The sequence below is a fragment of the Phalacrocorax carbo genome, chromosome 14 (assembly GCF_963921805.1).
Source record: "Phalacrocorax carbo chromosome 14, bPhaCar2.1, whole genome shotgun sequence".
Lineage (NCBI taxonomy): Eukaryota > Metazoa > Chordata > Aves > Suliformes > Phalacrocoracidae > Phalacrocorax > Phalacrocorax carbo.
In genome coordinates this window covers 17,734,809-17,755,916 of record NC_087526.1, presented here as the reverse complement: position 1 = coordinate 17,755,916, position 21,108 = coordinate 17,734,809, and the positions used below count along the sequence as shown (strand labels likewise).

Genomic DNA, 21,108 nt, shown 5'->3' with positions numbered 1-21,108 from the left:
AGGTCCTGCTGGGATGGCGCAACTTCTGCCAACAGTGACATCAGCAACACGGAGGTCTCAACAAACACCCTTGTGCATCCAGTACCTCACCAGCTGGTTTCTTTTGCTCACCTGGATGGGATCGTGGCTCAAAGAGGACAGAGGAAGGCTGTGAAATGTGCCTCAGCAACTGGAAAAGCACAGCCAATGGAGAAAAGCCACACACACTGAATTGTAAGTAACTTTATCAAAGTTACTTACAAAGTTAGAGGTCAGCCCTCTTTTCTCTGATGCCTGTGAGAAGGTTTTGTGCCTGAGGGAGAGTGGTGAAGGGGAAGGATCTAGAAACTCAAACTAGAACAGCCCTGCAAAATACAGAGCACTCAAGAGCCGGAATTTATTGGTAGCAGGCTCAAAAGGCTATTGCTGGGGGGAGGCAGGCACTGAAGGAGCAATGCCCTGAGCTGCCACAGAGCACATTTCCTGGACCACAAACTGTGAAACCTGGGTGGGAGGAATTAGGAATGGACCAGGCTCCTGGGGGTGCTGGCTCCACAGCACGCACTCATTTGCATTTCCAAGAGTCCAGTGTGCTCAGCCCTCAGCAGAAGCCCTTTCCCAGGGGTTTGCATGCAGCACAGCTCCACTTGCAGCTCCAGAGTCCTGCAGGGCACGGCCCTGCTCCACTCTATCATCATTTCCATCAGCACTAGCAGGGCAGGGAGCACCACAGCACGAGCAGAGCGGTCAGGGCAAGGCAGGAGCCAGGCATGTTGTAGCACAGTTGTTCATGACTGTTTCTTGCGTGGAGGATGTAGCTGGGGTAGGAGTGCATTTGTGGACCATGTATTTTCTGGGACAGGCTGGCAGCCCATGGGAAGAGAGGGCCGGGGGGACAGGGGTGCTGGGTCAGCAGGGATGAGGAAGGCGGCACCAGCTGAGCAGATGCTCCCATTCTGCTCATCCTTGGGCCCTCAGTGCAGATGGGAGCTTGGGGAACTCCATTTTAAGTAGCTGATCAGGTCCTTCTTGAATTGAAGCAGCTCCTACTCATTGAGCACGTGAACAAATGAAGCGGGGAACACACCTTGCCTGTGAGGCTGTCCTTCAATCCACCCTTTCTGCAGGGAGAAAGGAAGAAAAAGGAGCAGTGAGCATGGCACAAGGGCCTTCAGGAGGATTGGGAACTGGCCCCACAACAGCGCGTACGACAGAGGCAAGGGATGGATGGATCATGCGCATCCCAGCGCTGGTCAGCAAACATTCACTCACCCACCAGTTGCTGTCCTCCTTTTCAGCCACCACAATAATCTCGCCTGTGCGGAAAGTCAGCTCATCTTCCCGGTCAGCATTGCAGTCATAGAGAGCACGGACCCTGCGGAGCAGCAGTCTGTTCTGCAAGCAGGAGCGTGCATGGTCAGGCCTCTGCAGCTTCATCAGACACAAACTAAAATAGCTCTAGTGTCTTGATCCCAAAGCTCCTGGCAAAGTCAGGAGAAGCAAGGATGCGAGACCAGGAGGTTTCCTGTGCAGAGGGAGGGCAGAGGTGCTGGGAGTTTGGGTGGGACAGGGATGCAGAAGACACCTTCTTCTGCTGGAGCATCCTTCCAGAGGCACCTGCTTCTCTGCCCCAGGACCGTGGCATGTGCAGTTGCACTGTCTGGGGTCCCAGTTCTCTCAGGGCAGGTCTGTGCGAGGAGTCAGCGGTGCTGCTCAGCACAACCCCAAGACCAAACAGTCCAAGCAAGGGCCGCCTAATGAAAGGGCTCTGCCTCTGCACAGTGCCCTCAGGAAAAAGGGTGTCCCTTGAAGGACAGAGCAGAAGGGCAAGTGTGGACACTGCACACTTGTCCGTGCCCAAAACCCATGCCCTGACCTGCCAACAACCCACACTCACAAACAAAGCTTCCCCCAAAAGGCAGTGGAGTCTCATGGGAACTTTGGTAGCATTCCCAGCACCTAGCAGGGAGATGTCAATGCCAAGGAGCCACTGCAGAAGTGCTGGGAGGAAAAGTTGCTGGGGCCAACTCCACCTCAGTTCAAAACCAAAAGTGACAAATATGGGCAAAAGGTGGGAGCTGAGCTGATCCGGGCCACTGGCCACCTACCAAACTGCTCCTCCGAGGAAGAAGAGGTGGGACATCTCGGGCACGGCCAGAACATGGATCTGGCTCCTGGAGGGATCGGTGTGGGCCAGGCACGCAGAGGGGGTCCATGGCTTTCAGGGCATCTACGACACAATCAGGCTGGTCATTTCCTTCCACCTTTCATCACAGGTGGACAACAGCAACCACCACTGTCAGGCAACATGGTGCAGTGTGGTCCTCCTCCACAGCACAACATGGGCAACAATCACTCCATCAGTCTGGGAGCTGGAAAGGGGAGGGACTGTGGACAGGGCGGAGAGGGGCAGCAGAGGAAGGGATGTGGTCAGGAAGCAGAAGGATATGGCGTGGAGCTAAGGTGAGAAGCATGTTACCAGGAGGTGGGAGATGGGCTGTGCAGCCCCAAGGTGCCCCAAGAGCTGCCAGCACCAGGGAAAGGATACAGCCACCATGGGTCATGCACTTGGCACCCTCCATCCCCCCCACACTCCCCATGCTGCTGAGCTCTGCTGGGATGAGACTGTTTCCTAGAGGAACCTGGAGGCTCTAGCTGGCCAGGCCTCCACCCCTGAGCACTCGGGGCTGCTCCTGATGGACATGGGGGTTATTGCCTTCTCTGAATTCAGAACCTCCAACAGCCCAGCAAACCCCAGAGTATCCCTGCCCTGGAGGCATCAGTGTCTAACAGCCAGGTTGCACAGAGCACGCCTCGTGCTTGGCTGTGGCCATCCAGTGCCATAGCTCTCCCAGCCCTGCATCCAAGCAGGAGCCCTTGTGGGTCTCATCCATGAACAAGCTGTGGCCAGACAAAGCCACAGCCAGCCTGACCTAGTGTGGGTGCTGGACTGCAGACCTCCAGCAGGTCCTTCCCCGAGCATGGTCTCAGCTCCTTGCCCATCCTGAGCCTGTCCGTTCATTACCTGAAGCCAGGCTGGTTGGGCTGGGCTGCTCAGGGCTGAGCGGTACCCAAGGTGCCGGCTCTGAAGATGTGCGCTTGTGCTTGATGCTCAGAGGCAGGGGTGGTCTCCTGCTTCTTGTGTCCTCAGCAAAGACAGATGAGCTGGTAAGGAAGGGTGGATATGCTCCCTGGGGCACTAAACACAGAGCAAGAACAGTTCCGGGGTCAGCAGAAAGCTGGTACTGAGCAGGGCTCCTGGGCCAAAACTCCAGGGCAGAATGGGCACAAATGCGTGGGCGGGGACTTTATTTTCTCTGCTTGCAGGTCTGCCTTGAGAAATGCATCAGGCTGGAGGCAGAGATGGGACCAGCAGAGGGGAAGTCAGGCAGGACTTGGTGAGTCTCCCAGAAATCAGGGCAGCTCTTGGAGGTGGGACATACCATAGGAAGGCTGGGCAAGGGAAGCGGGAGCTGGTCTTGCTAAGGAGCAGAACTGTGATGCTGCTGCTGTTTCTGCTGGCAGCTTTGCCTCCCAGCCCTGTCTCTAAAGGTGTGCTCCTCTGCCTCTCCCAAAAGCAGCCGCATTTGGGACCTGGCAGTGCATCCTAATGACACCAGCATAGGGTGTTCAAGGGTGAGCATACGCTGCATGGTTTTTAAAAGCAGGATTGGTGCTAGGACAGACCAGCCAGCACAAACCAGTCTTGGTCCTTCAAGAAGCAGAGGACAGAAGGGTGCTCTAGGGCACCAGACAACCCCTCACACCCCATCAGGGGCCCAGCCTCCTCCCAAACCACCCTCTGCCAATGGAGCTGGGCTGCAGCAGCAGCTCACCCTCCCAGCAGGACCCCTCTGCAGGCTCTCACCTGGCTTTGCCTGCTGGGGTGGGAATGGAGGCACATAGGAGGGGGCTGGTGGCACCTCCAGGCTGCAGAGATGGGCAGATGGCAGGGGGCATGTGTCCAGCCATCTGCCCCAGGGCACTGTCCCTGCCTCCTCTTGCCTAGGGGCCATGGCAGGGTAGCAGCTCTGTGGACAGGCAGACCCCTTCTTCACAGAACCCAGCTGGGAAAAGGACATTTGGGGGTTAGATGGGACAGGTATGGCTGGGCAGGTACAGGAGCACCCACTCCCTTGTAGTGGGAGTGGGGGCAGCAGTGGAACATGTGGCCCCAAACCAGAACCTGTTAGGACCTCACCTTCTCATCCAGGTCTTCGTCACTCTCATACATGTCATCTTGGCCCAGACACCACTCATATTCCACGTGGACATTGGGGTTGAACTGATTGTTCTGGGCCTGCAGCAGCTGGGGCACAGAGGAGCTACCTGAGGACCGACCAGCCCTGTCTTGCCCCACCAGGCCCACAGACGGCTGCTGGCCCCACCTCAAACAACCTGCCCCTCAGGGCAATGAGTGCAATCTGCAAGTGGTACTGCCCAGCAGCAAGGGGGTTTTGCAAAGGTCTCCAAACACGCAAATCGGGATGTGGCAGAAGCAAGACTTGGACTCACTGAAGAGCTGTGCTCAGCCCATGCAGCCTCAGTGCAGCTCCAGGTCCTCCTGCCCAGGCATGGCACAACCCCTGCCTCGCCTGTCCCAAAGCACTTTGCCCTGAGGGACCTCACACCAGCAGGGCCAGCATCCCCTGGACCCCTCCGCACCCTCCTCTGCATCCCACAATGGCATTGGAGGTGCTGAGGGACATGGGTGGCCCTGCAGGATGCAACCACATGGGTGTGGGTCCCCTGCCCCTTCCTGCCACTGGGACGTGTTCCAGAACCAGAGGAGTGATGAGACATGATGTCTTACCAGCTCTTCACACAGGGGATGTCTCATCCTCCTGGCAACATCCAGGGCCGTCTCTCCTGCTTCATTAGCTGTGGGGGGAAAACAGCAGCCTTGAACACCACGAGCCCGCCCTGTATTCAGTGAATTGAAGAGCATTTCTGTATTTAGGGCATCTGGGGGCAAATAAGCCTAAAAGAAGGGACAGCCGAAACCCAGACCAAAACAAAGGCTCAGGCCATTAATGAATGGTGGTGGGAAGACAAAGAAGAGGGCAGGACCTAAGACAACTAGATAAGGAGAGAAAGGAGTACAAGTAAATCCTAATGACTCACAGAGATGGGACAGGACAGAGGGACAGAAAAGCTCAGTCACTGCCAGAGCCTAAAGGCTACAAAATCAAAGGAGGACTCCATAGTTGGCACCCCTTGTCCTCTGTGTCACTGCAGGGAGTTTTGGGCAGAGCTGGTACATATGTCCTGATGCCTGGTGGCCACAAAGACTGCCCAGACACCCAGGTGCCAGTGCTTGCAAGCAAAGGTGTGACTGCAAGTGCAAACAAGTGACAACTGTTTTACTTCAGTTTCACTTTAAACTAAAAACCCTTCCACTCCTGGGCGGGTCTGAGGGTGGAACCTGTGATGGTGTTGCTGTAACACTGCAACACCCCCACCCCAAGTCTGGCTGGGAAGGGGTGGGCTGGGGGGACTCTGGGGAAGCAGGAGGGTGGGAGAAGGGAACAGCAAGAGGTCTGGACCCTGAGGGTCTGGAACCTGAGGGACGACAGGGCATCCCCAGACCAGCAGCAGGGTCTGCACTGTGCACTGAAGACGCTCAAGGTACCAGTGGCAGTCAGTAAAGATGGATCAGGCATGGCTGCGCTTGGCATGGTCAAGGCAGTGAGAAATTTGGCTGCCAATCACCATGCAACCAAGGTACATGCATCCAGCTCCTGCTGCCCCGCCACAGCCTCTCTGCCCTCTGAGGGGCTGTCACAACACTCCTGGATTGGGAGAACATCTTGGGAGCATCCCAGGAGGCAAGGCTCAACACACCTACCAGCTCAGCTGATACCTGATGGTGGAAACATTTGTGCCCTCCAATTTCACCCAGGATCCTAGTTTTAAAGGTCACTTCTGTGTTGTGAAGAGGAGAGTCATGGGCAGTATAAATGTTTGGCCCTGTGATGTGGGCTCCAGAGCACCAGCACATACCATCTCTGAACCAGCACTTTGGCAGCCCTCCCACCTGCTCTCCAGCATTGCAGCATTAGCTTTGAAAATGAGTTAAGTACCTTTTTCACCTCCTGCTGCGTATATGCTTCATGTGAAAGAGCAGCTCAGGCAGTTTGCCTTGCTGGGCTCTGCCAGCTCAGTGAGCCCCACCAGCATAGTCCCACCACAGCGCTGCCAGTCACAGGCAGGCCTGTGGCTGCCCACCTGGGAGTGGGACAAGTGAATTGGGGCAGAGGCATGAGCACCCTGGGGTCAGGAGCACCCCACAGCAAGCTGGTTCCTCCTTGGGGAGCAGAAAGGAGCATCCCCTGCTGCAAACTGGACATCAAAGCTACCACTTCTCTCCCAGGCTGCCGAGAGCAGGAACTTGTGAGATGTGGTAACCCCACTTGTGGAGGGCCACGTGCACCCCAAACTAGCTTGTGAACATGGCTGAGCCTGGAGAGCCAACCAAGAGCAGTGTCAGAGCAGGGAACCTTGCTGGATATGCAAAGACGAGCCTGGGGCTGGGGCTGAGGCGCTCACCCTGTGGGCAGGGTCCCCACCCAACGCCATGATCAACCCACCTCTCCCCAGCTGCAGACAAGCACTGCTGAGCACTTTAGCAAGACTAAGGAGGTGTTTCCAGAGAAGAGCTGGGAGGACTCCCTGTGTGTGCATGGGATGTGGGGGTCCCACGGCCACTCACTGATGGTGATGTCGGCTTTGGCCTTCAGCAGCAGCTTGACACACTCGGGTTTGTTGTGAGAGCAACAGTAGTGAAGTGGTGTGTTCCCCTCCGCTGTCTGCTTTGCCAAGCTCCCGCTGCAGCAGAGGGTGGATAATGTCAGCACCGCCAGGAAGATCTGCCAGCCCCAGCCCCAGCAAACTCTGTCTGGTGCTGGCACACGTCCTTCTTCCCACCTCACCCAAAGAAGAGGTGGTCACGACCACCATCACACGTCAACCCAAAGGAGATGAGTGAACCCAAGGCCCACCTGGTCTAGAGGTAGTGACACCAAGCCCAGCCCAAGGCACATTTGCTGGGAGGTCTGCCCTGGTGATTTTTCTCTTTTTTTGGGGAGCATTTTGGAGAAGATCATCAATCTTGCACCTTTCGCTAGCACAGCTTAGCCATGACAAGGTGACTGGATGTCATGATCTTACCTGTTCTGGACAAGAAAATCAACGATATGCAAAGAGGTTCGATCAGACAACAGAACTGCCAAGTGGAGAATGGTCTCCCCAGGTTCCTGTAACCAAGAAAAATACAGCAAGGCTGAGACTTTGTCTGCCCACACCACTACCACAGATGGGAGCACTGTCCTTTAGGGGCTGTCCTTACAGATTTAAAAATCCCTGAGAGGTTAACGGGTTTGACTGTCTCTTTAGAGTCATGGTCACCAAGGCTGGTGAGAACCTAATTAACATGTATAGAGTCACAGCTCATGGCTTCATGAAGAAGAAGCAATCATCCCCTTTTAACATTTAGAAACTTGGAGGGGAATAGACAGGGATCGGCGACCGGAAGATGACGGGATGTGACGGAAAGACAGACCCCTCCCCATAGGAGTGGCAGGAACAGGAAGCGCAAGAGCTATATAAGCGTGTGACGCAGCTAAATAAAGTGTTGTATCCATCATATTGATGTCTGTGCATGACTGTCCCCAGGGTGGGTAGAGCCCTGTGTCCCGGAGATATGCGGCCCAAGATAAGTTCTCCCATAGAAGCGTACAGCAACAGAAACTGAGGCAACCAAAGGTGACTTTTGTCCCCAAGCCAGTGCCAAGTCCATGACCTCACCAAAGCCCCGGGGGCATGCAACAGCTGCTCCCCATGCAGCTGCTTCTCACTTGCCAGTTTGTCCCAAGACATCCCATACTGATGGTGCTGCTTCCTCACTGCAGCCTTTCATTGCTTTGCTTTTACTCTGGAGGACACCCACAGGTGTCCTTGATGGCAAAGGGGGCAGCACAGCAGTGTGCCCACAGCTCCAAGGGTTAGGACTGCGCTTTCTCCTTGCACCTACAGCAGGGACCCACACTGTGGTTTTGCAGGAAAAAATGCTTTCATTTTTCATTGAATTGAAAAATTTTTTCAGCTTACAGCAAGACTTTGATAGCCTAAGAAAATGCACTCAGAAGTTTACAAGTAAATCTCAGTTAGAAACTGGCCTTTGGAACGTCTTGGGCTTGTGGTTATGACTTCTGGCCCTGACATGCACTGCACGATGAGGGCTGTGGGGTCGCAGCCAGAAAACCTCCCTCTGCCATGATGTTCCTTACCCTGCTTGAGTCTGCCTGGAGCTCCTGGCTCACAGAAAGCACTATTGTCATATGAAAACTCTATCCCCTCCTGGGCACAGAGATCCTTACGGACAGGCTGGGAAGGCAATGACAAAGATATTTGCCATGTGGTCCCATGGAACAGGTGGCCATACCTGCAGAGGTGCCAGCACAGGCTCGCTCAAATCCACATTCTCCGCATATGCTTGAAGCAAAGAAAATATGTCCTTGTCCTTGATGGCTTCTGGGAGGCTGGAGGGCTGAGCAGCAGGGCTCCTCTTGGCATATTTCTTCTCAACATACTTGGAAAAGATGAAGCTTTTCCGAAAGGCCCTGGCAGAGACCAGCCAAACGAGTTAGGGCCACAGAGCGACGCAGCCTGCATCTTGGGGCCGCCACCCTCCTCTCCCACTGCCCCAGCCACCTTCCCTCTCTCTCCTTCAGGCTTGCCAGGCAGTTTAGCACCTTTCCTTTCTCTGTCCTATTCCCCAGACTCCTCTGCAATAGCATTCATAGTAACTTTTAAAAAACGCTGTGGGTTCCTTAAAGCTTCCTCTCCTGCAGTTACATAACTAAATGAGCACTTAATTTCATGCATTTAAAGTGTGAGCACTGCCATGGCACTGGGGGTGAGGACCCCGCACCCACTGCAGGAAGCCAGAACCAGCTCCCCATCTTTCCTTCCTGTAGGGATCCCATTGCCTTCATCCAACACCACCCCACAGTCTTGTGCTGGGAGGGATGGGGAAGGGTCGGTGCTTCTCCCCCTCTCCCAGGCACTCATTGCTTTCCAGAACCTCCTCCATCACCTCTGCTCCAGGATGACAAGCCCTGATCCCTCCACCCTTCCCAGGTGGGAGGTGCTCAGGGATGCACTGGGGATTTATACAGGGACCTGGTGATGTTTTCCACTCCCCTCTCCCTTCCTCCCAGCCCTGACCCGTCCTAAGCCTTTCAGACCCCCCTGCCCTCACAGTTCAATACTGAGCTCAGCTCCCTGATGGTGAGAATTAGGGGAAAGAAAAGAAATCTCAAGGACTCGGAAACACCATGTGGCATGAATTGGTCAAGAGTATGCATGGGTCAGGAACAGCTTCCAGACAAGGCCTGGCTGAGTAAGCTGGGTCTCTACCACTGGAGGGGTAAAGAACAGCAGAAGTGGTCACTGGACAGAGGATCTAGGGTGGCCTCATGGGTGAAAAAGTGCTCCAAACAGAAAAGACCATTGAGGAAGAGCTAAATTATTAATTTCATGCAGTTTCAGTTTCCCTAGCATCCAAGCAGAGGGTGGATCTGGCAACCTTGACCATGCTTTCCAGTTGTACGAGCTCTCTGCTGCTCTCTCCCTGCCAAGTGCACTTCCTTATGCACCTATTCACTGCAGGGTATGTCCATACTGTCTAAACAGTGCCCTAGTCAGGATTTACATGCCTGTAACGGAACCTGATCATGCCTGATCTGCCTGCCCTTCAGTCTCCTGAGAATCCCCTCGGGCCCTGACTATATGTGTTTCCCCCAAGAGCTCTGCTGCACCCCAGGTTTATGGCACTAAGCCCTGGAAAATCCCCCCGCTATTGCCGGTACCAGCCACACCACCCCAGGTTTTCCCTGTCCTCTGCAGAGCCTAGAGGCTGGGGTGTTCCGGGATGAAGGACAGGGGTTCCCACAGCCTCAGCAGATCCTTGCTCTATGCCTAAGCTGATCCCACCAACCCTGGGCCCCAGCCACTGGACACAGTGAACTGCTCTGCACCATGCAAGTCCCTGTCCTCCATCCCCCTCCACCTGCCCGCCCTTCCGATGTACAGCCAGAGCCATCCTGCTTGGCAACTCCATTTATTTCTCTTCTTGCCTTTCCCTTTCCAGCACCAATTCTTCAATCCCTCCCCTGACATCAGTGCTAATCCTTTAGCTGTCTGCTGGCTGTTCCTCACTCTTCTTCTCCTTTATCAAACCTTTTCTGCTGGACTTGGTGAATTTTCTTCTAAGGAGAAGTTACGGTCTGGGAGGAGATTGGACAGTGCCATGTGCCTGGTCACTGCAGGGAGCACATAGGACTGCAGAGTGTGTGACCATGGGTGAGGGCCCTGTATGTAACCTCCCCGAAAAAAACCAGCTCTTGCAGAGCAACTCACATGTCACTGTGCACTGTGGGCTTCAAGGAAAAGCTGCAGAGATTTGCTTCCATGATGTCGTTGAAGCCGGAGTTGCTGATATTCCTTGCCAGCTGCAAGAACAGCCAAGCTAGAGGTGACGTGGGGCATGTAGCAGCTCTGCACGTGTGGCAGCAGGAGAGGGAGCTTCAGGATGAGACCCTGACCAGGTGTCAAGGGGATGTCAAGAGGTGCTACAATGGTGGTACAACGGTATGCCTAATGGCCAGAGACTCTGCCTTGACTCCTACTGCTGAGATCTCCCAACTCCAGTAGTGCAACCAAACCCAGAGCCTGGGATCAGATCTGGGCAAGCACCAGTCCCTGCAAACACTCCCAACCCCTACCCCTATGCCCACCAGCTGCCAGCAGCTCCCATCACAGCCTTGCCAAACCCATGAGTGTCTGCAGCATCATGGCTATAAACCCGTCCCATGCGAGGTCTCCAACCCGCTGTCTGCCCCACACTCTGCTCTACACCAGTTCAAGCTTGGCCTTGCCCTGCACCTCCCTTGCACTGGGGGATGCAGAGGGGGAAAGGGGACTGAGGGAGACAGGTGACCTAGCAACAGTGAAATGACTCCCCTCTCTTCTTGAAGATTACAATTCCTGCCACAATAACCACTAAAGCCTGGGAATTACAGGTGGGTATGGGTCATCTTAACAGGTGAAAGACCCACTGACTTAACTTAGCTTCAGGAAGGCCACAGCAGAAGCAGGGAGAGGCTTGAGGACAGAGCACACTAGCAGTGTCCTACCAGCAATTCGGAGGTTGCCAGCTTGTCCAGAGACAGCGACTGGATGCGGGACAGATGCACACCCATCTCTCTGTGTATACCAGAGCACTCAATGCAGATCAGGATGCCCAAGTTAATGGAAAGCCAAGTGGGATCTGTAGAGACAAGACCACCAGGCTCATGAGCATCTCCTGCCTCTCCTTCCCACCAGCCCCACCACCACCCAAGGGCACAACCTCCACAGCAGGACAGAGGGGAAGGGCAAGACCCCAGATGCCTGTGGGTCTCCAGGAGCTGGATGCCATAGAGGGCAGGGCAGAGCTCTGTCTGTCCAGGAGGGAGGAAACACAGCGGCCCCACAGCCATGGGTTGGCTCTCACCTGGGGCCAAGCAGTCGCAGCACTCCCTGTTCCCAGGCATGTCTCTGATCTCCTCAATGATGGCCCGGATCACCTCCTCCCGGCTGCTCTCCCCTTCACCCTGCACCTTGCTGAAGGCCACATTCAGCGCCTCCTCCTTGCTGTTGCTGAGGACAGACACCCAGCTGCATGGGCAGAAAGCAGCTTAGGAGTGGGGTCCTGTGTGGCCATGCTCCAGCTGCAGGGCAAGGAGGGCAGCAGGGTTCATCCCACTGCTACAGGGGACATCCTACAACTTGCAGAGCAGCCACCACACACAAAGGTCCTGCACGGGACACCAGCAGAAAACTGGGTGCCAGGAGCCTCCATCAAGCTCCATGTCCTGCTCATGACCAGCCATCCCCCCCCTAAGAGTGACTGGGACACAGTCAGGACAGGAAGGGTATCAAACAAGGGGCTGCGGCACGCTGCTCAAGACAGTACTTACGCAGCACAGTCCTGCTCATTCTCTGCCAGGAAGCGGTATGTTCGGTTATCTGAAACACACAGAGCCAGTCTCCTCTAGGCACCTCACTCGTCCATCTCATCTGCCAGGCCCATGACAGGGCACAACACGCCTGAGCTGGGCTCAGCAGAGCTGGGATTAATCTCCAGCCTGGGCAGCTGGGGTAACAGCCACCTTTGTCTCACTCAGCCCCTGCCCAGTGCACCCCAGGCAGAGGGACCTGCTCCTGTACCAGGCACGAGGGATGCTGGGTTAGCTAATCTGCAGCCTTGGAACTACACTTGCATGGTTCCCATGGATCCTGCAGTGCCCCACGGCAGTGCTGCCTATCTCACACCCTGCATGTGCATCACTGCTCCTGAGCAGAGTTGCCTCCTGGCACAGTTTCCCCAGGGTGGCCCAAACCTGCAGAGCTTCCCCTCATCCGTGCCCGCACTCGCTCTCTGAGTCCAAAGCACTGCTGCCTCTCCAGGCCCTTCCCGGAGGAACCACAGAGCAGGCACCAGCACTCACAGGAAACCAGATCGAAGCATTTCTTGTCATCCACATTAGGCTTCACCTGGCAGGTCAGTAAATTCAGCTTGGTTGGTGGGCGGTTGAGCTACAAGCAGAATGAAGAAGCACCAAAGGGCTGTGGTCCAGTGGTGACAAGAACCACCTGGCTCTGCAGCAGAGCCACAGCTCTGCCTTGTGCCCAGCACTTTGGCTCCATTCTCAGGAGCAATGCAAGAAATAGCAACACAGACCTTTTCTTTCCCAGCAACCATCCCATGCTTGCAGCTAGGTCCCCAAGCACATGCCCCCCCATGCACACAGGCATGTGAGACCCTCCAGTGTTTGTGTAAAGCTTTCTTGGGTTGCAGGGACTTAAGTCTCAACAGAAAGCCTCTTACATCAGGGCAGCCCAGCAGGGCAAGCAGCAGGCATGGGGGCTCTAACGAGCCCCAGGAAGCCATCAGCATACCTGGCTGTGGCAGGCTCTGTGGACCCTGCAGGGGCAGCTACTGGGCAGCAGCAGAGCGGAAGAAGCGGTTCTTACCATGCTGTGAGAGATGGTCAGGTAGCCATTGCTGATGGTGCATTTCCTCTTCTGCCAGACTTTTCTCAACCTGGAAATTAGTGGAGGATGAGCTGAGAGACACACATGTGGAGAAGCAGATGTGCAATGCAGTGCAGTGCTGGCAAATATAACAGCCATGCAAGGCACAGCACGGGGCCACAGCTCTCATCAGATGTGCCAGCTAAGCTAAGCTAACATGGATGGAATCTTTTGCGCTTGGTCTGTTCTGGGCTGAGAAGGACCTGTCATACAACATAAGACAGGCTTGTACAGACAGGCAGCACAGCTGCTATGGAGGTAATACAGGTGCAGAGCATCAGTTGGGGCAGCAGGACTTGCTAGCACAGCATGAAGCCCTTTGCAGAAGTCATCAGCAAACATCCAAACATCACCTCCAAACTGCTCCCAGGCTGGGTTTCCTGTGCCTGCCGTTCAGGGCAGACTGCAACACAGGGGAAAGGTGGAAGAGATACACCCAAAACGGGAGAGACACTGAACTTCACTCTGCAGTGAAGGAGACTTCTGAGCCCCAGTTCATTATTTTCTGTCCAGTTTCAGGTTTTTCTAGGACACTTCACAGTCCGTCCCAGGTGTGCAAGTCTCCCAGTGCAGGACCGCTGTGATTCCCAGCAAGCGTCCTCCCACATGCTGGTGGGAGATGATCCTCTTTCAAAGACAGTGGAGTGCTTTCCAGGAGCTCCGCATCTGGCTACTGGGAGAGGGGCTGCTGGCTCTGTCTCCCCTATGGCCCACGATGCCATCTCCAAGGCAGCACTGACTCGTGCTGTGTCTAATTCACCCCACAGCTCTCTCACCATCAGGGAGCTGAGCTCAGTATTGAACTGTGAGGGCAGGGGGGTCTGAAAGGCTTAGGACGGGTCAGGGCTGGGAGGAAGGGAGAGGGGAGTGGAAAACATCACCAGGTCCCTATATAAATCCCCAGTGCATCCCTGAGCACCTCCCACCTGGGAAGGGTGGAGGGATCAGGGCTTGTCATCCTGGAGCAGAGGTGATGGAGGAGGTTCTGGAAAGCAATGAGTGCCTGGGAGAGGGGGAGAAGCACCGACCCTTCCCCATCCCTCCCAGCACAAGACTGTGGGGTGGTGTTGGATGAAGGCAATGGGATCCCTACAGGAAGGAAAGATGGGGAGCTGGTTCTGGCTTCCTGCAGTGGGTGTGGGGTCCTCACAGGATTCACAGTGCTCACAGGATTTGAGAGGACATTGGGCAGCTTCACAGGAGAGAAATGCCCTCAGAGCTAAAAAACAGACACAAGCTGCCTGGAGCTCTGTGTTGAAAGCTGTTGGAGGCTGGGGCAGTGTTGAGCACACCTTCATGTGTGCTTGTCCTGTTCCTCTGCCTTGTGGCCACTCCAGGGAGAGGAGGTTGGTCTGGGTGAGCCCTGATCTGGCTCCAGATCACCAAAGCACAACTGAATGGGGCATACTGGACCCCAATTTACCCATCGCTTTTCTTGAAGAGGGTCCCCGACTTCTCTGTGCCGTACTGCTTGTTCCCTTGCAGCTGGTGCATGTTGTACGCTGCCTGCTTGTTCCCAGCGTCCTGGCAGAAGGAAAGAAATAGCAGCAAGGCCCGACCTCATCAATATCTCTGGCAACCAAGAGCATGGCCTCACAGGACTGCCTGTGCTCCCCCAGAGCTCACCAGAAACCCCGTGGCTTTCTACATCGGCAGGCAGACACCATATAAGCCTGTCATGTCATGCCCTCTACAGGCAGCACCCCGCCTTCCCTCGCAAGAAGGATCATATTTTACCTCTTTCTGCTCCAGCTGCAATACCATTTTCAGCTGATCCCGAAGGGCGCAGAGTTGCTTCTTCTCCTCGTCCTGCCTGATCTTCATCTGAAAGGTGCCAGAGCACTGTCAGCCAGCCGCTCGTGTGGCAGCAGGAGGCTCCTGCCTCAGCTCATCCCACTTCTCCCGGGCGGAGGTGCCCCCGCACCGCCCTCTGCCCTCGCCTCCTCCCGCAGCCGTGGGATGCGCTGAGCCCATTCCTGCGGCGGGAGGCTGCCGCTCATCCCCTGCAGCGCTCTGGTATGTGGCATGTGCAAGGAGCACTTCAGTGGAAAACTCGTTGAAAGGAGGGAACAGCCATCTCCCCAGCACCAGGACGACTGCAACAGGAGAGCAGTCTGAATTTTACTGAGGAAACAGCTGTTTGCAGCCCTCCTCAGTGTAAAAACAAACAACAGCTTGAAGGTCGCCGTGGTGGTTGTTTTATTTTTCCCTTGGTAGCATCAGTAATTAAAATACTTAAAGGTCTCCAAGCCATCAAAAGGTTGATGGACCTTGGCACAGGAATGTGGCCCTGAACTGGAGCCTGGGGACTTTCCTGCCTGAGGAATCCATAAGATGCTGCTTGCTGTGCTCGGTTACCCTGGTCTGGGGTGGCATGTCCACTCTTTTTGTTATTTATGTAATTAATTTTAATATTAATTATTACAAACTGTAGAACAAGCAGGGTAACACCCCTAAAGCAGATTAATTCAAACAAAGCAGCAGATGCCCAGAGAAGACCTGCATTGCAGGACCAGGGGAGACAAGTACTAGTAATGCTGACACAGTATCTGGGTAAGGACTGTATCCCAAGCCTCTGCAAATCTTGATTTGCAAGGAGGTATGGAGAAGGATGAGCAAGCCCAAGCAAACTGGAATGGACATCTAGAAGTGCTGGGAAACTGACATAAACCCTCTGCTGCGCTTGGAGGATATCACACCACCTGGGACATGCGCACTCAGACCGTCTCTGGAAGCCTTGGCACTTGGAAAAACTCCCTTCTGTCTCTGGGCTGTGTATGACTGACAGAGCCCAAACTAAAAAGCTAAAATTCACAAGGCTTACATGACCTCCCCCTACAGCAAAACAAAGCCCCTGAGGAAATACATTAAGAGCTTCAGCTGGCAGCAACAGGCATGGAAAGCACTAAAGAGAAATCTGGAAGTCGGCAGAGCAGCTAGGGCTTCGGCAGGTGAATATGTTAGTGCCTCCTTGGTACACATGTTTATGCTTGTTCTTCCTACTCTGTGTCCTGGGGTATGGCACCATAATTTTCCCACTCCCAGTGATGGCTGCAGTTTACCCCTCCATGGACCACTGTGCATCAGAGGATCAGGAAATAATGATTAATAGATGCAAAGAGCTGCAAAAGTCTTCAGTTCTGCTTCTGCAGAGGAAGAGGAGGCCCTGTGGAAAACGTCCCTGCTCTCCATCCTGCTCCTGCTAGCTGCACCCAACTTCAGATGAATACTCACACTCTGCAGCTCTGGGATGAGCTTCTCTGTAAACTTCTTAAGTTTTGCTGTTGTGTTTAAACATTCCTGGAAAAAACTGAGAGGAGAGGCTAACATAAGGACATGTCCTGAAACCCTGTTCTTAGCACCAGCTGTGACACCTACAGACCCAAGGCTCCCCTGAGCTCCTGCCTCAGAGCACATCATGCCTTCAGCAGGCAATGTTTTCACTTCATAGTTGAAAAAAATCTTTCTTAGGAAATGTATTTTAGATTTGGAGGCAGTTAAAGGCAGGGATAGCACTCAGCACACTGTCTTCTTTGCATCCCAGATTTCTGCTTTGCACTGCCTTATGAAAAATGTCAGACTAAAGAGAAGAAATACACCCTGTTGAGATCCTTGCCTCCACTGCTTCTAGGAGAAGATGACTTTTGGCAAATTACAGGACAGGCCAAGCCGACTATGGGAACCCAGGTTCTGCAAGTTAAGCCACCCCCAGGTCCCCTCTACAACCAGCGCTTCTGGAGAGAAAAGGTGTGCAGGCAGGTTACCAGTCACTCTTACTTGAACTGTGAGCTGCAGTGCTTGATGTGGTTTTGTAGTAGGTCAATCCCTTTCTTGGTTTTGATCTCATTCACTTTGATTAGATACTGATGGAAAAAGGACATGGACTGAATTTGTAGGTTAGAGAGAAATGCCTTTTATGCACTTTTTGATGCCCCGCCCCCTACCCGAGTGTTGTGCCCCATCCTGGCAGTCATACCCTGATGGGAGCAGCTCATGTGGCTTTTATGGGGTGAAAAAATGGTGGCAAGCAGGACCCAGAGCTTTGATCTGGCCAATAGAGTGGTGGACCCAAGGTGGTGGCATGGACCCTGGCCTTTATTTATTCAGGGCAAACATTCAATTAATACACCCTCAAAGATTCACCATTCATGCTACCTTCCCTGAAGAATGACCAGCTTTCCTATAGACCTTCAAGCATCATCACTTAAGAGGCAAGTTCCTACAAGACCCACTAGATTTGATCCATGAACTGCACCACCTCCACCTGACCCTACTGACAATGTCAGAGCTGCGAGCCTGCCTACCTATATCCTACACAAGGCTGGCATCTCAGCCTGCCTTGAGGACCTTCAGAAGCAAGCTGAAGGTTCAGATTTCCAGCCCAAATTTATCCGCCACCTCCCCCAGCCCATCCTCCACCACCTCTCACCCATGAAAACCAACACTGGCCCTTTCAGTTGGTGGACTGACAATGTGAAACCATGTGTTGTGCTGTGAAACACACTGAGACGTTGAGTACTTCCACATGCATCCCTGGACTACTCCTACACCAGCATCAGATGTCTTGACATTGCAACTACTGTAAAAACAGCAACCTACAAATAACCATTTCCAGAAGACCCACAAGCCAACACAGTAAATCACCTTCCAAAGTACATGTTCACCATGGCCAGCCTCAGCCTCCCCTGTATTTATTCTGAGCGGCTCATTCAAAACACCCTCAATCCATCAGAAGGAGTGTACCCTATAAGACACCCCTTCAGGAACCCAAATGCCACATGTGGACCCACATCAGCACAGAACAAAACCTCCACCTGACCTACTGGCTCTGTTGAAGGATGATGCAGCTCCATAGCACAAGGAGTTCTGATATTTGAAGTAGAACGACAGTTTCAGTATGGAAACAGTAACTATTTCCAAAATATGATTACAAAGAGCTGGATACTTTGAATGAAATCGGCATCTTCCAAACAACTCATGCTGTTGTTTGTGATATGTGGCAGTGGGAGCAGGAAATCCCAGCTGCAGGGTAGTTGGGCTGAGTTTATCCCAACAAGCAAAGGGAGGGCTATAGCACTGTCTGAGAGGAGGCAGGGTCCTCAGTGCCAGTAGCACCCACCGTGAGCAGTCAGGAAGAAGCTTGGTTAATATAGGCTCAAACTTTGACTAAACTCCTTGATCAGACCCTGCCCCAGGTTGGCTTGAGCCTACCACAACCATAGGCAGCTCTGAGCGAATATGCCCAGGATCTTGACAGCACAAGCAGGCTGTGACCTGCTGAGCAATGGTCCCTGGGGATCCACAGCCCACCTCAGTGCTGCTTCCCAGGGGCCGAGCAGAGGGAGCTGCCAGATGCTGCCGGTGCCTGGGGCAGAGCCTGGGGGACTTCAGCATCTCAAGAAGGCTGAGAGGGATTTGCAATAGCGTAGACAGAAGCATCACTCACTGACCAGGGGCAGAAGATGGTCCTGAATGAAAAATCAGTGTGGCTCTAGACAAAAAAGCTGCTTTGACACAATCCCAGATCAGACAGCAAGTGAGAAACACCAGAATGAGAGTCACTGCTGAAGCCTGCCTGCTCTGCTGGGACTGTGGCACAGTTGCTGTGCACCAAAGGAAGGGAAAGTCATTCCTTGGATGCTAATTCAGCAACTCTAACACTGGTCTGCGTGGCACAGGCTGGTCCCTGTCCTTACCTCACACATGCTCAACTGGAAGGTCCTACGCTCCTTCTCCATCTCCTCGGCGATCTCCCCCCCGCTCACCTCACTCCGTACCATGCCATGCTGCTTTGCCAGCTCGCGCTTCTCCTTCTCTATCTTGGCACTCAAGGAAAGAGGAGAGATATGTGAAAGGCTCCATCCAACTGCCATCAAAGGCAGACAAAAACAAGCCTTTAAGTCCAGGTCTGAGGGTCAGGGAGCCTGAAGACTTACAGTTTGCTCTCATAGTCTTTGCAGGCCTTCTCAAAGGGCTTCTTGAACTCCTAGGGAAAGCCAAAAACACCGTTTAATGACTATGACCAGGACAGAGCCTTAATTTTCCTCAGTGTATTGCATTCCCACTGGGTCATGCTAGCATAAAGGCCCTTGCAGACCCAGGACATGGCTGTTCACAGGAGCGTCCCTCCCCAGGAATGTCCTTGCCTCTCCTCAGTGCACAGCGGACAAGCGTGCTCACCAGTGCAGGTTCACTCACAGGTACATGCTTGTGCACACACACACAAATACAATAGGCCCCAAAACATACATCACACATATGTACATCGCATAGGTATGTACACAGCAGTAGGTAGCTATAACACCTTTCACAGACTCACAATTTTAAGGGCACAAGCCGGAAAGTACCAACCAGGTTCTCACCTGCTGAAGCCAAAATGTCGTGTTGAACCAGAACACCACTCAGAGCGACATCAGAAACCCACCCAAACCTGGCAACATCAGCACAATCTGATTCTTCCCCAGATTTTAATTTAATGGTGAATTAGTCTTGCTGCTAAAAAGCCATCATTTGCTTCTCATTTGACTTTGCATGACTTAGCTTCTCTCCAGTGTCTACCATCTTGGTATGTTCACATCTGCATTTGACCATTAAATGCATTTACTCAAATCACCAATGTTCTGCCCTGGTCTCACCCCTTACTGCTCTGCAAACCTCTATGTCAAAGAAAGAGTAAGTCAGGTTAGAGGGGATTTCAGGCAGTCTCTAATCTAACCTCCCACTCCAGGCAGGGACAGCCCTGAATTCAGACCAGGGTTTTTGCAGGCAGATACTGAAAAACCCCAAGGATGGAGATCCCACAGCCTCTCTGGGTCCCTGTCCCAATGCCTTTCTGTCCGTCAAGGTGAAATTTCTTTATTTAGGTCAAGACAGAACCTTGTCAGGACAGATCTTGCATTTATCTCCATTCTAATGAAAATGTCAAACTAATTCAGGTCAGCCTCTGATTTCTGTTGGATCCCTTCAGCTTAAATAATGACTCCTTGCAGGCAGCTGGTTTTTTTACCCTCTCTCTGCCTGGTTTCTTGGTTCCCAGTCTTCTTGACATCATCCTTTACTATGCAAATACTGGAGTTTTTCCGTCATGTTTTATATACATATTTTATATTCTTTTATCAATTTACTTCACACCAGAAGTTCCAGAATTTGCTCTCTCCTTCCACTGTCATTCTCCTGTACAGCACAAGCTTCCAAATGGATGCCTAAATGATCATAATTTGTTTCAGTATTTGGCAATTAGTCCTTTGAAAATCCCCAAACCTTGCCACAGTCCCCACCCCTCTTTCTGCAGCCCTGTCCAAAACCTTCCCTCACTTTCCCAGAGGTTCAGCTGTGACCTCGCTCCAGCATCTTGATTGGTCCAGCCCCCTCACCCCGAACACCCCTACGCAGAGAGAGGCACCCAGGGACAGTCACACAGAGCTGATGGCCTAAGTACAGCCACAGGGACTTAGTGGTAGGACTGTGTGTGCAGACTACCCAAGGACCATAATGACCTTCCCATTGGTTAAAAAAAGCAAAAATTAAATAGGAGTTTGATGCTTTTCCCAAAATCTACACTGATGAGTGCTGTGAAGATCTCTGATACCGCTACGCTGCTGAAGATCAAGTTGCTGTACTTGCTACTCTGCAGTCACTGAGTGGTACCTGCAGCTGGTAGATACACACACGCTCAGATTCACACCAATACACACGTGCTCACACACGTAAATGCAGAGGCACAGGTGGGTCTGTGGAGGGAGAACGTCTCTGAGAGGTTGCAGGGGCGTTTGTGTGCAGATGGCCAGGGAAGGTTTCAATATTTGGTACACAAGACCCTGGTTTTTCCCTACATAGCAAATGCCACCAGACCGTCTGGATTCAGCCAGGTGCCTGCAAACAGGCAGAGGTCCCAGCTAAGGGGTACTAGCTTGACTTGTGGTGTGGGGTGTCAGCCTCAGGAGGCAGCAGGATCCGGCATACAGGAGGTGCAGGCAGACCTGCCCTCCA

General features: G+C 53.3%; 1 protein-coding gene across 1 annotated transcript; it reads right to left on the bottom strand.

The window, feature by feature from the left end:
- Nucleotides 1–285: 285 nt before the first annotated feature.
- Nucleotides 286–16,427, bottom strand: LOC104041781 (arf-GAP with SH3 domain, ANK repeat and PH domain-containing protein 2-like). The gene is made up of 19 exons (XM_064465120.1): nt 16,354–16,427; nt 14,857–14,943; nt 14,543–14,643; nt 13,060–13,129; nt 12,534–12,621; nt 12,003–12,051; nt 11,537–11,700; nt 11,178–11,311; nt 10,402–10,493; nt 8,423–8,600; nt 7,150–7,235; nt 6,692–6,807; nt 4,793–4,860; nt 4,181–4,288; nt 3,848–4,046; nt 3,005–3,178; nt 2,088–2,209; nt 1,252–1,374; nt 286–1,100 (listed from the first exon to the last, which is right to left on the bottom strand). Exons 2-19 carry the CDS (start codon nt 14,941–14,943, stop codon nt 1,026–1,028), a joined length of 2,034 nt encoding a protein of 677 aa, XP_064321190.1. The 5' UTR covers nt 16,354–16,427; the 3' UTR covers nt 286–1,025.
- Nucleotides 16,428–21,108: the final 4,681 nt, after the last annotated feature.